Source organism: Guillardia theta, assembly GCF_000315625.1.
Source record: "Guillardia theta CCMP2712 unplaced genomic scaffold GUITHscaffold_11, whole genome shotgun sequence".
In the NCBI taxonomy this organism is placed as follows: Eukaryota; class Cryptophyceae; order Pyrenomonadales; family Geminigeraceae; genus Guillardia; species Guillardia theta.
In genome coordinates this window covers 648,419-662,081 of record NW_005434663.1, presented here as the reverse complement: position 1 = coordinate 662,081, position 13,663 = coordinate 648,419, and the positions used below count along the sequence as shown (strand labels likewise).

The 13,663-nt window shown below is 56.8% G+C and overlaps 2 protein-coding genes across 2 annotated transcripts; one reads left to right on the top strand and one right to left on the bottom strand.

Annotated features, from left to right (window-relative positions):
• Positions 1-6: 6 nt before the first annotated feature.
• GUITHDRAFT_134466 (hypothetical protein) lies at positions 7-1,172 on the top strand (the record flags this gene model as incomplete). Its single annotated transcript, XM_005838482.1, has 6 exons — positions 7-374; positions 423-486; positions 537-668; positions 719-903; positions 958-1,092; positions 1,166-1,172. The coding sequence occupies 6 exons, from the start codon at positions 7-9 to the stop codon at positions 1,170-1,172; spliced, it is 891 nt and encodes a 296-aa protein (XP_005838539.1).
• Positions 1,173-1,361: 189 nt separating this feature from the next.
• On the bottom strand, positions 1,362-11,733 carry GUITHDRAFT_102821 (hypothetical protein; the record flags this gene model as incomplete). The annotated part of the gene is made up of 26 exons (XM_005838481.1): positions 1,362-1,478; positions 1,532-1,594; positions 1,744-1,812; positions 1,965-2,042; positions 2,240-2,278; positions 2,518-2,595; positions 2,847-2,912; positions 3,012-3,154; positions 3,201-3,231; positions 3,400-3,503; positions 3,726-3,825; positions 3,915-3,987; positions 4,047-4,129; positions 4,345-4,446; positions 4,530-4,575; positions 4,620-4,657; positions 4,811-4,848; positions 5,224-5,307; positions 5,633-6,396; positions 6,566-7,719; positions 8,311-10,063; positions 10,276-10,376; positions 10,604-10,840; positions 10,943-11,009; positions 11,154-11,227; positions 11,281-11,733. 26 exons carry the CDS (start codon positions 11,731-11,733, stop codon positions 1,362-1,364), a joined length of 5,955 nt encoding a protein of 1,984 aa, XP_005838538.1.
• Between the last annotated feature and the right edge of the window lie 1,930 nt (positions 11,734-13,663).

Genomic DNA, 13,663 nt, shown 5'->3' with positions numbered 1-13,663 from the left:
GCTTCCATGGCGTCTTTGGCCTCCTGCCCTGCTCCCAAGCCCCGCGATGGTGGACCCATCGCCCTCCGCGTTCGCCTCAACAAGGACGAAGAGGTTCTCAAGCCCGAGGGCGAAGAGGCGCTCAGAACCTCGCTCAAGGAGAAGCTTCGTGGTCCCCTCATCAAGCTCGGTATGCACGAGCAGTGTGCCCCTTTCAAGGTTGGACAGATCATTGTCGGCCAGAACTGCTTGGTCGTCGAAGTCATCATCCCTCACCACCCGGAGAACAAGGTCGAGGACATTCTCAGCGACGAAAAGATCGAAGAAGTAGCGTCCCTCAACATGTTCGAGGGCGGCATCCGCGCTGGAGAATGCCAGAACAGAACCTGCCTCGAGTGAGTTTCTCGTTGTGAGTGCAGCTATGCAAGCTAACGACCTCTCAGGACTAGAATAGCCATGGCTGACTACGAGGAGAGCAACAGAGAGCTCATCAAGTGCGGTCAGAAGGTGCGAGTTAGTGCCTTGCGCGATTTCGAAACTCACAAGGATACCCCCAGGTCGACGCTGAGATGAGGGAGTACATCGAGGCGCAGTTCAAGTTCGACACCCTCCACCAGCAGATGTACAGCGCCGAGGTCCTGGCCGATCAGATCGAGAGAGACCTCAAGACCTTCGAGGCCAACCCTCAGGTACTGGACACGTGCTGTTGTTCACTCGGTAGTGACGTCGGGACCTGCAGCTCGTTCAGCAGATCACTGCTCGCCAGACCGAGAACGACAAGGTCCTCCAGGATTGCCGCGAGAACTACGATACTACCAAGGCTGCCCTCGCTGCCGCCGACGAGAAGTTCCTTGAGAACAAGCTCATCCTCGCCAGGGCTCAGTGTATCACCCAGCATCGTGCCCAGAAGATGGAGCAGCTCAGGTATGACACCTCGAGCGCTCTTCCACGATGCATCTGAACGCCTTGTATCATCAGACTCATCTCTTCTCCTACCTGCCCCTGCATGATCCCCCAGGCCTTCGTCTGCCAGAAGAACTGCGGATACTCTGGAATTTATGAGGATGTTGCTGAGCACGAAACCTCTTGCAAGGGCATCGAATACACCTGCTCGTGCGGTGTCAAGGGAACATACGAGGAGGTGAGAGTGTGTTTGCATCCTCGTCAGCGCTTGACGCCATGGCAGGTTGTGAAGTGCGAGACCCAGCACAACATGGAGCGATTCAAGTCCATGATGATCTCTCCTGTCAGCCTCCCCATCGTCGGCATGTAGAGGGTTTCCAGCATCAGTTTCCCCGTCCGTTTGTCCACTCCCGGGGCTCAAGTGGGTGTGTGAAAGAAGCTTGTCCCCCTCATGTAATAAAATACATCTTGTTTCCTTCTCACTCAGTCGCTCCCCTGACCCCCACTGCCACGAACAGCAGCATCGCCACCACCAGCGCTGCCAGCATACCTGGCTCCCTCCGTGGCCCTGCGCTGAATGTCGTGGTGACGTTGGTCTGAACTTGATCGTCATGTCCTGTTCCCTCCACGTATGGAAGCTCCTACTCACCTGCGCGGGGGGGCTCGTAGCAGACGCCAGACTGCTGGGAGGGTTGCCATTGCGCAGCAGGATCTGAGTTTGAGATATCAGCTCATGCTCCTTGTCGCCTCCCCTCTCACGAACTGACTCCTTTCCTAATCTACTTCAACCGTCCATAACCTCCGCCCCTTCTCCCTCCTGTTCTCCTGCCCTCTATCCCCTTCCCTCTTTAGCCCCCTCACCGTCGTGGGCGTGAAGGTCACAGTGTAGGATTGATCGTACTGCACATTGTCCCCGTCGAGCGCTCCGTTCTATGAGCATGTGAGGCCCCAAGAAGGGGAGGAGAGGGGGAGGAGAGGGGGAGGAGAAGGGGAGGAGAAGGGGAGGAGAAGGGGAGGGGATGGGGAGGAGAAGCGGAGGAGAAGAGGGTCGGATAGGAGAAGGATAGTCGGAGGATGGGAACCTTTGTGAGGCAGTCGGCGGACTTGCGGTTCAGCATGCCTGCCTCGTTCACGTCCGTTGACTTGATGAGATCCATTCCCTGAAGAAGGCGTCAGGACCTTCTCCTCCTTCCGCACTCCCCTCCCCCCGCTCCCCTCTCCTCCTTGTTCTCCTCCTCCAAGCTTCTCCCTTCCCTCGTCCAAGTTTCGCTATACACTGCCTCCTTTGCACAGCACTTTCCTCGACAGGGTCCGTCCATTTGCCGTAGTTGGGGAAGCTGTAAAATCGGGAGGTGACCGGAGGGCAAGTCGTGTCCTTGTCCAGTTGTTTGGAGGGCTGAAAGAATGTCAGGGGAAGATGAGGGAGGGAGGGAGAGAAGAGACGTTGAGAGGGACGAGGGAGGAGGAGGAGAGGAGAGGCAACGGAGGTGAGCAGGTTGGCCAAGTGTGAGGGGTGGGCATGCATCAGGATGGAGGAAGAGAGGGAAGGAGGGGCTCGTGGTGGTGATCGTGGATAGGAAGAAAGGTGTAGATGGGAAAGAGAGGAGAACGAGTTGAGGGAGGAGGGAGGCTTACAAATGGATTTTCGTTGAGCGTAGCTGTAGCAAACAAATCCCTCACGCTGAGCCGCTTGTTGAAATCGCCAGAATCAAACTGCAAGGGTGTAGGTTGAGGGAAGATCAAGTTCTGGATGACGAGGAGCAGAGACGAGCAATGGGGGGGAGAAACAGAGGAAGAGGAGGAAGAGATGGGGAGGGGGAGGAAAAGAGGAAGAGGAGGAAGAGGAGGAAGACATGTGTGGGGAGGAAAAGAGGAGGAGGAAGGAGGAACAGGGGAAGAGATGGAGGTAGGGAAGGAGGAGAAGGGGTAGGAAGGGAAGAGGCAGGAGTGACAGCACGGCTCACCGCCTTGCTGATCTGAGCGATCCAGTTTGAGACGATAGTCTTCTGATCGACCGTCTCAGCAGACAACTGCAGGTCACCAGCATGAGACTCTCCCCAGCGTCCCTCCCTCCCTCTCTTCCCCCCCTCCCTCTCGCTCTGCCTGTCTCTGCCTCTCTTGCTCCTCACCCATGCTTCTATGTTGCAGGAGTCGAGCTGGTTGCATTGCTCTATCTGTTGTTCTGTGTGAGCTTGCGGGCTGGGGAGGGAGAAAGGAGAAGGGACCGGAGGATACTTGTCGCTGGTGAAGGAGACGCTGGTAGAAGACACTCCTGCTCGTCCCTCACTCCTCTGACACACTCGCACCGCAAACTTCACCTGCGATGTCTGCCAGTGCCAGCTTGAGGTACTGCAAACAAGATCGTCAGCAATGGCGACGGCTACCTCTCCCTCTCCCCTCCTCCCTCCTCCCTCCTCCCTCCTCCCTCCTCCCTCCTCCCCTCGGGCTGTTCCCTACTGATCTCTCCACACAACCACTCTGATCTCCCCTCCTCTCCTCTCCTCTCCTCTCGCTGACCTCGTTCTCGTATGACGTCGCCAGCTCAAGCCCGAACGGGCTGAACTGTTTGATCGCCGTGAGCTTGAACCTAAGCCTCACTGCCAGGTCGCCAGTCCCTCTCACTGGGATCGCACGAGGTCATACAAGTGAGGAGGGCGGGGGGATGGCGAAGGTGGAGGGAGAGATGGGCAAACAGGACAGTGAGAGGAGATGAGAGGAGAGCAGAAGCAGAGAAGGGGAGGGGGAGGGGGAGAAGGAGGATGACCGGGAAGAGGAGGAAGACGCTGCAGAAGCAAGACAGGGGGAAAGGAGGGGAAAGGAGAACAGTCGGGAAGAGAGTCGACCAATAGCAAGGAAGGTACTCGGCCATTGCATCTCCAGTATTGTATCCCAATCGCCTTCAAGATTCACCCGACGGAGTGCACGATATCGGAGGCAAGCGTTCTAACAGGTGAGAGACTCAATGTGTTGTGTTGTGTTGTGTTGTGTTGTGTTGTGTTCTGATGTCATGGTGAGCTTTGAGTTTGTCTCACCTTGTTGTTCGAGGAGTTGTAAACATTGACTTGACCGTTGTCTTTGCTCTTGATGGTCAAAACGCTGGAGCTCCTGGCGACAGCAAAGAGGTTCAAAACTTGACATGTAAAGTGCAACGGATGCTGTTTTACCCCGACAGCAGGTACGTCATGTCGTCAGTGACAGAGTGAAACCTTGAAGTCTGCGTTGATACCTGCATGTTTTCCCCAGCAACCTTTTGAGGGTTGTCAACATGTTGGCAGCAAAACACAACAATGTGCAAACATAGGTTGCCATCATGTCATCGTCATCATCACCACCATCACCACCAGCACCACCATTATCATCGTCATCGTCATCGTCATCCCCATATCGCCCTCAAACTCTTTGTTACATTCCCCAATACTTGTCATTGTCATCATCATTTTCATTCATTTTCAAATCTCAAACCTGCACATGTGTCGGAGTTTGGATGTAGTTGCAGTCGTAGTTGGCGATGGCGGGACATGTCGTTGAGATTGAGATACAACCAAGTTTGAGAGTTGTAATGTACTGCAACGGAGAACAATGTCAGCAAAGACAACAAGCAAGGTAACAAGACGAGGGTAGAACAGTCTTCACTGATTATTTCTCACATCCACGTATCCTGCACTTGAGACCGTCTCTCCTCGCCAGTCCCCGCTGTTCCCACCCGTCACTTCCTCTCACACGCTGCATGAGACTACCTGAGATCGTCGGAGCCAACGGCTGTCACCAGCCGGACCTGCGTGCCACGTCATCACCTCACCTCCTCTCAATGGCGGCAAACAGGAATCGGCGAGACGATTCCCAACGGGTTCTCAGTCTCGATGGTGAAGAGCGAGGGGTCGGCTGTTTGGTGTCAGGGAGGAGGAGGGAAAGAGCAAGAAAATCTCACCGACTGAGACGATTGAAATTGAGTTTGCATCATTACAACTGCAAGGAAGTCATGAACGCAGTTTAGTGAAGGCGGAAGGGAAGGGAATGGAAAGAAGGGGAGGGGAGGAGAGGAGAAGGGAGGGGAGGGGAAGGGAAGGAGGTCAGGTCAAGTCCTCACGGGTCGAGAGCGAACGGGCAGGACTTCTGCAGAACGATCCTGCTGTGAGTCTTGAGAGGTATCTGAAGCTTTCGGGGTAGTCAGGAGATGAAGAGGAGAACAGGAAGGAAAGGAGGGGAATCGGAGAGAGAGAAAGAGCCAGCAGTGATCGAGTAAGTGTGAGGAAAGTGGAAGAGTATCGAAGGAAGGATACGAGCTGGTCGATCGCTCTTCTTCTCGCTCTCCTCCTCCATCTTCTGTCCTCCCCCCCTCACCCTTGTAAGAGACAGGGGAGGGATCGACGACCCCGATGCTTCCAATGATCTGCAAGAAGATTTTGTTTTCATCCCCTCGGAGGCCTGAGGAAACGAAATCACAAGTAGAAGCAGAGGGTTAGGAGAAGACAGCAGCAGCAGCAGCAGCAGCAGCCAAGAGGAGGAGCAGCAGCCAAGAGGAGGAGCAGGAGGGCAAAAGAAGAGGAGAAGAGGAGAAGAGAGAGGAGGAGGAAAGGAGAGGATCAGGATGAGAAGGCGAGCAGGGGAGAAGGGCAGAAAGATTGCACGAGACGAACAGGAGGGACATGATGATGATGATGATGATGATGATGATGATGATGATGATGATGATGATGATGGGGAGGAGGTTGAGGAGGAGGAGAAGAGGAAGGCGGCTGCTTCGCCTCACCCTGATAGGGGAGGATGAAGGTTCCCTGCGCCATCAGCAGCGAGATCGGAGTTCCTCCTTCCACCCGATCGAGCTCCACGGAGAACGTTAGCTGGCGGGAGGAAGCGTTCCAGCTGCCCGAGAGGGAGAGGCCAGCGGGCGTCGAGGAGACGCTGACCGTCGGAGACCGCGCAAGGGCAGGAGCGGGGAGGAAATCGAGGAGCTGGAGGATAAGGAGATCTCCCCGGAGGAGGGGGACGGCCAGGGTGAAGGAGAGGAGAAGGGAGTCGGACAGACCGGCGCGGTGCGACCCGAACTGTACGGTCGGGAGCTGCAGGAACGCGGCGACGATGGTCCTGCTAGGAACGTTCTGCTGCTTCATGTCACCCCACCTGTTGGAGAGGGAGTAGAGGAGGGGGGAGGAAGCGCTGACTCCAGCTGCGGGGAGGACGAGCTGGAGGGCAGCTGGGAGGAGGACGGAGACGGGGATTCGAGCTGCGACACTGCTGTTGGTGTTGATGAGCAGGACTGAGGTGCTGGGGAGCCATGCTCCGTTGAAGACGGTAGGATCGCTAGGCTGCTGCTGCTGCCGCCGCTGCTGCTGCTGCCCAAGGCTGGTGAGGACGGTGAACAAGCACCCTCGAGTGCCGGATTGGAGGAGGCAGCCGTCGCCGCAAGGGAGGCAGAATTTGGAGGAGGCGATGACTGAGTAGATGCAGCGCTGGGGATACGAGCTCTGCTGGTCCCAGCAGTCGAACTGCCTCGTGAAGCCTGCAAGTGAAAAGCTGGTGGATGATAGTGAGGTGAATGAGCAAGGAGAAGGGAGAGAAAGAACAGAGAAAGAGCAGGAAGAGGAGGAGGAGGAGGAGGAGGAGGAGGAGGAGGAGGAGGAGGAGGAGGAGGAGGAGAAGGAGGAGAGGAGAGGAGAAGGAAGGAGAGGAGACTGCAGGGCACCTGATCACATCGTCTTTCATGAGCTCGGAAGTTCCGACGAAGGAGATGGTGACCGAGGCGACGGTGTTGGCGATGGCGGGAAGGAAGGTCATCCGCATGTTCAGCAGGGCTGCCTGCACAGGGTCGAAGGAGAGGAGGAGACGGTCAAGTTTCCCTTCCTGTCCCTGGAACTTGAGCTGGGGGAGCGAGTCTGCCAAGATGCCTTCAAGGGGTACCAGGAAACCTTCGCTGCTGTTGACCAAGAACTGCATGCTTGAGTTTGCCGTCACGTTCTGTAGCAGCTGGACTGCTATCCCCCCAACCTCGACCCGCCAGCTTGCCACCCTCGTCGACCCCAGCAGGAGATCGTGGGGCGTTGGGACCAGCACGGTCTGCCGGAACTGAGGGAGGAGGAGGTGAATCGTATCGCCCTCCGCCAAGGGTACGGCAGGGTTGAGGAGGAAGGAGATCGAGACGGGGCCGGCGCGAGGAGGGTCGAAGGAGACGCGAGCCTGGTCGAAGGAGAAGAGGAGGGGAAGGGCGAAGAGGGAGTTGCGGGGGAGGATGTCCACAGGGCCGGAGAGGACCGTCCTCCTCACCAGCAGGTCGAGCTGGTTCGCCGATCGCCTGATGCCACGGGGAGGGAGGAAGATGCGGAGAGAGGAGGAGAGGAGGAAGGAGACGTCCTGATCGATGGCAACGACGCCCCGGGCGATGAAGGTCACCACCAGCGCTCCTCCCTCCATCGCCAGCGGCCCGAGGAAGAGCAGGGGGTGGGAGAAGGAGCCGGAGACGTCCTGGCCGACCAGGGAGGAGGAGAAGGAGGGGAGGTAGAGAAGGATCTGGTCGCCGGCGGCCAGCTGGAGGGAGAGGGAGAGGGAGAGGGAGAGGGAGACGGGCGTGTCGATGACGTAGGAGGAGAAGGCAACGCTGATCCTCTTGACGTACCCCAGGGGTTGATAGTCCACGAGGTCGGAGGAGAGGACAGGCCCGCTGCGAGCAGAGGAGGAGAGACGGAGGGGGCAGGCTGCTGCTGCTGCACAGCTGGCAATGCCGGCCGACGGCGACCGGATGCCGGAGGAGGAGGGGACGACGACGTCGACCGGGGTGAAGCGAGGGAGCAGCGAGGAGGCGGTGAGGATGAGCTGCTGCGATGATTGCTTCCAGCTCGCCTCCTGTAAGGGGATGCGAGAGGTGAGCGTGTGCGTGGAGGGAGAGGATGAAGGAGGAAATGAGGAGAAGAGGTAGCAAGGGGAGGAAGAAGGAGGACAAGGAATGTGTCAGAACGGGATGAAAGACGCGGGTGAGACGAGAGAAGAAGAGAGCAAGGAGGTAGAAGGAGAAGGTAGAAGGAGGTAGAAGGAGAAGAGGAGGAGGAGGAGTTAGAAGGAGGAGGAGGAGTTAGAAGGAGGAAGGAAGGAGGAGGAGGAGGAGGAGGAGGAGGAGGAGGAGGAGGAGGAGGAGGAGGAGGAGGAGGAGGAGGAGGAGGAGGAGGAGGCACCTGGAAGTAGGTAGTGGAGGAATGAGAAGAGAGGAGAATGAGATTGTTGTCTGCCCCTGTAAAACCTGTCAAGTTGAGGACCTGAGAAAACCTGTCAGTGACTTTGATTGTATGACGCATAACTGAATATCAAACGAACGCTCGTCCTTGTTCAACCCATGACACTACCATCATCATCATCATCATCATCACCACCACCACCACCACCACCACCACCACCAGTATCATCTCCATCATCATCATCATCATCATCGTAATCTCTTACCAAGGTTTCTCCGATCAGCAGCTGCATGCCAGGGGTGAAGGCGAGGTTGAGGCCAAGCAGCGAGCCGGGCGGGTTGCGGGGGAAGAAGTCGATCCGCGAGTCGAGGAGCGCGCCGACGAGCCCGACGGAGGTGAAGGGCTGTGGGGGAAACAGCATGCGACCGTCGGAGAGCAGGCTAAAGGCCAGGGAGGAGGAGGCGAGAAGGTCGACTCCAGCTGGGGGCAACTGAACCTTGCGGAAGAGAAGGGAGATGCTCCTGCTGTCTGCGGCGGCTCCGAGCTGAAGGATGGTGACGGTGAGCTGCTGGGAGCTCGCGTTCCATACCAGGGAGACCTTGTCAGCTCCTGTGACGGTCAGGCCGGAGGTGGGAGGGAAGCCTGGGAGAAGGAGGAGGATGGAGGTGCCGTCCTTGAAGTAGGGCTCGAAGGAGCGGACAGTGAGGAGGAGGTCGGTGAGCTGCCCGGCGCGAGGGGTGAGGAAGGAGACGGAGCTGTTGTCCAGCCTCTGCGTGATCCTCTGAGAGTAGTACAAGGGAAGCCACTCCTGCTCCTGCTTGCTCATGCTCACCCTCCAGCGCAGAGAAGGATCGTTCTGCTCGAGGCCGCGGAGGGGCAGGAACATATTCGCGCTCTGGGGGACGAGGAGACTCCTGGGTCCTCCTTCCGGCAGGTCCACCGTCAGCGTAACTGAGAGGGTCTGGGAGGAGCCGTCGTACTGCACCCTCCCGGTGTCCGTGGAGACGGAGGATGTGCGCTGTGACTTGAAGCCCGGAAGGAGGAGCTCGATGCGGTCGCCGGCGACGAGGGGGATGGAGAGGTTGAAGGAGAGGAGCAGAGCGACTGCGTCAGAGCTGGTGTCGTTGCTGAAGGTCAGGCTGACGTTGAGGAGGGGAGGGAGGATGAACTGCAGGTCTGCCCTCTGCTCCGACGGCCTCCTGCTCAAGGGGAGGAAGGAGCTCATGGCGACGAGGCCCGACGTCCCGAGGGGAGGGGAGAGGAGGCCGGAACAGCTGACGTTCCTCTCCCCCAGGGGAAGCACGCCTTGCAGGAGCGTGAACAAGACTAGCAGCTGCCCGCTGCTAGTGGAGTTGAAACTCGCCAAGAACTCCCGTCCTCCTCGGCAGCTCGCGTTCTGCTGGGCAACGAAGCCAGGGAGAAGGAGCGTGATGTTCTCTCCCGCCTGCATCTGCACCCATGGCTGCATCCTGAAGACCAGCTCGACCCTCCTGTTCGGGAGGAGAGGAGAGAAGGACAGGGACACAGTCCTGTACGCCATCACAGGGTAGAGGTTCTGCAGCACAGAGGTCGAGAGGTTCAGCGGGAAGTCAAGGGGGATGGACACCGGTGACTTGCTCCACAGCCCGACCGTTGGGACCCGCAGCCCAGCCGAGGAGGAGACGACCAGCACGATGCTGGTCTGAGCAGGGACGTCCTTGGAGGCTGTGAACACCAGCAGAGAGGCCTGCGGGTCCCAGGAGGCAGAGGAGAAGAGCGAGTCTCCTGCGTACTGCATGCTGGCACAGCCCGCGTTGGAGGGGCAGCCGTAGGGATGGCGAGCGAGGGTAGAGGGAGGGCTCAACTCGGCAAGAATGGGCGTCTGGGAGACTGGGAAGCCCTCCCTCCTCTCCCCTCCGAACCCTTCCAGCTTGACCCGCAGCGGGTCGCCCTTGAGGAAGCTCCAAGAGGAGAACTTGAACGCAAAGACGAGCTCGCTTGCCTCGTCGACCCTCGGAGCTTTCCACTCGCACTGCCACCTGATCCGCAGCATCTCAGGGCTACGCTCGTCCTCGTTTCATCTCTTCTGTTCCCAACATTTCCCTCCTCCCCCCCCACCGTCTGCCTTTCCCTTCAGGCTCTACCTTAGTTGCTTCCAGCTCTTGAACTTCTTCGAACACTTCTACATCCCTCCCACTTCATCCTCTTCCTCCCTCCCACTCCCTCGTCTGCTCTCTCGCACATGCCCTACCTGAAACCGTCGAACAAGCAGGAGCTCTTGCTGAGCTTCAAGCTTGACTGTGCGATGTATCCGACAACATCGGGGATCTTCACGAAGGGGGTAGGAGTGACCTGGGCAAGCGCATAAGCTCTACGCTACTTCCTCCTCTTCCATTTCCGATCTCTCATCACCCGCTGGCTCGCACAAGTGTTCGTTCCCTGATGGGTTTCCACTCCTCCTCTTCCTCCTCCTTGCAGTCCTCCTCGTCCCCCTCGTCCTCCCCCTCCACTCCTCCTCCACCTTGCACTCTTCTTCCTCCTCCTCCTCCTCCTCCTCCTCGTTCTCCTCGTTCTCATACCGGTCCTTCCGCACAATCGCAGGAGATTGTCAAGGCAGTAGACGATGATAGCAGCCCGTTGACAGGAATGGAGATGGTCGGCCATACGGAGATGGACTGCAGCACGTCCTTCTCCTGTGTAGAGCTGAACTGTATTGTCAGTGTCCTCTTGCTCAGACTCCAACTCTCCGTGGTGCCCCCTATGGTGACTACGCTTGTCTCCGATGTTGTGTAGAAATCCGGCAAGTCGATGATGACCTGGAAGGAGGAGAAAGAGGAGGAGGTTGGGAAGGGGAAGGGGAAGGAAAGAAGAAGAGGTGTTAGTCTCGTTTCAGGATTGAGACCATCTCAATCCTGAACCTTGTCTTGAGGGAAAATACGGAAATGAGGACGGAAGATGATTTGCCCAAGTTTATCTCCAGACACCCTGCAGGCAACAGAATGCCGTCATACCTTGACACACATCGCAGTCGAACTTTTCTTCCTCCCCTGCCCGATTTTTCCTCGTCCTCATCTCCTTCTTCCCTCCTTCCTCTCCCATAGATACTCCATCCCTCCTTCCCTTCCCTACCGGAGCTCTGTCGGGTTGGCGATATCAAGAAAACTTCCTACGGCGGGGGAAATGCACGTGGCGCCGCTGAACGTCTGACACAAGAAGGTTACGAGCACGAGGAAGAGGAAAGCACTTCTTCGTTCACCAGTCTCGAGTCCTGTTGCAACAGCCCTCGCTCGGGGAGGCGGATCCCGTTGGAGGAAGAGATGGTGATGTCCACCCAGAACCCACTAGGAAGCTCCCTCTTGAAAGAAATCTCAATTGCGTACGTCAGCTTGTTCCAGGAGACGCGGTCCACTGAAGCGAGCGTGTCGTTGCCCGCTGGCGCCGCATTCCGAGAGCTCCAAGCCTCCGTGAAATGCAGGTCTCTGCTCACAGAGGTCGAGGAGTCCGAGAAATTCATCAGAAAACCCTGCAGCTTCGTCGCAGGGCCCGCAGTTTGAACTTGAAACAGCAAGTTGATGTTGGTTGACAGGTTCGCAATCGACGGATCGTAGGCAAGAATCAGTTGAGTGCCTGGCATGAGGATGGCTGCACAGATCCGACATGACAGAAGGGCAAACTGCAGGGCGAGCAGCTTGACAGCACCGCGTCTCATTCTCAATTACCTCCACACTGTAGCTCACCCACTCATTGAATCTCCTCCGGAAGCCTTACAGTTCCACCGTCTTGTACAACCCTGTGAGTCAGTGATCCAGGAGGAGGGGGAGAGAGTTCCCAATCTCAGCGGATTCTGCTGCGCGTCTGCTCGAGGTCGACCGCTCCTCGTCCATGCGACTCCTCTCAGATCATCGCCATTTTTCGGCGGAGGCTCTTGACATGGAGTGGCCACCCCTACCCCTTCTTCCCTGCTCTTGCATCGTTTACGAGGGGGTGGGGTTAAAGCACTCGGTCCACCCGAACTTCACTCAAGCCATTTGGTCAGGCTCGCCTCAGGGATGTTCGAGTCTTCATGGGCCCGGTCCGTCGGCGGGTCCGGGTCATCGATCCGGCCCTCTGAGGCAGGCCAGCCTTGGAAGACCCAAGGGTGGGGGTAGGGGGTTGGTCATGGGGGTAGGTCGGTAAGGTGTTTTGTTCCAGTATTACGGGTGCTTTGAATGGAGAAATAATGGGTAGTCTGATGGATGGTCTTATGGATGTTCAGATGGTGGGTCCATGTTTGAGGTACCTGTACAGGGGTGGGTGAGCTGCCCTTATAAGGAGGGGAAGGGGTGCGAAATTTTTTATGACGACGAAACTAGGGGGTAGGGTCCTTTTATTCTATGATAATTACTGGGTGGGGTAAAAAATGTATGCTGGTTGACTCAGTGCAGGGTGCGAAATATGGATAGCCATATGGTCAAGCTCTTACATAATCTATTTCTTTCAATAATGAATAAATGGTATGTAGCAACTCTAGGGCTTTGGTCTTAAGCCTCGATCAAACAAAGGGGTAGGGTACTGGAGATTTGTAAAGATACAAGGTAGGGTACTGGACCCTCAGCACCAGTCGGAGATCAGTATGCAAGAGGTGTGGGACAGGCACATTCATGAAGGTGGGGGTGGTTACACACGGGTGGTTTCTATAGGGGATTCACTGTAAAACTGTGATGACCGGTGGTACCAATCACCCCTAGGATCCTGGAATTCTCCCCACCCGTGTATTGGATTCCACAAGGTAGGGCCTAGACAGGGGGGTGGGTGAAATAAACAACCGGTGCTGAGATTTTGAAACCTGAGTACCCGGTTCCACAACATGTCAAACTACGGGTGTTCTACTACATATTATTGATCCTGGGGTCACTGGTGTGGGTGCTGTCTGCTGTCGAACGGGGGTTCCCATGTAGGGTAGGGGTTAGGATATTGAAAGGGTGGGGTAGTGGAGGGGTACATTGAGTCCAGAAGGGTAGGGGTAGGATATTGGGTTGGGGTGGGGGTGGGGGTGTAGGTGGCCGATGCATTGCGGATCCATGAAGGAGGGTGGGAGGGCGGGAGTCAACGAGGAGAAGGAGGAAGAGAAGATAGCAGAGGAAGATCAGGACGAGGTTGAGACATGGTTTCGAGTGGATATCAGGAAGTCCAACATGTACATGGAGAGTTTGAAGAAGTAGAGATGGTGCAGACACGATTACCTGCGCAGGCCACGGTAGGTAAAGGTGATTCCCAACACCAGGAAAGCAGTAGGTTGTCCAGGCGAGGAACCTCAGAGCAAACGTTTCATGTTGTTGAACAACTTTCGGCCAGTTAGATAGGATTGAGTTTCTGTCCGACTCAGCACGTGCAATCGGATGCTGACCAGGACAGTGGAGGACGATGCGCAAGGAAAACATAGCATTCCTATTGGGAGGGCATCGATAGGAAGTGTTCATGCAGAAATTATCCCTCCTAATTATCCTGCCTCGACCTTTAAACCCACCCTCTCTGTTTGAACACGTAGACTCCTCGTCTTTGAAGATGCGCATTCGTAGCTCGGTCGGACTTGAAAGCTGATAGGATATTTGCGTTGCGACCCGCACAAGCAGCATAGCTCTCGTACAGCCGTGATTTTC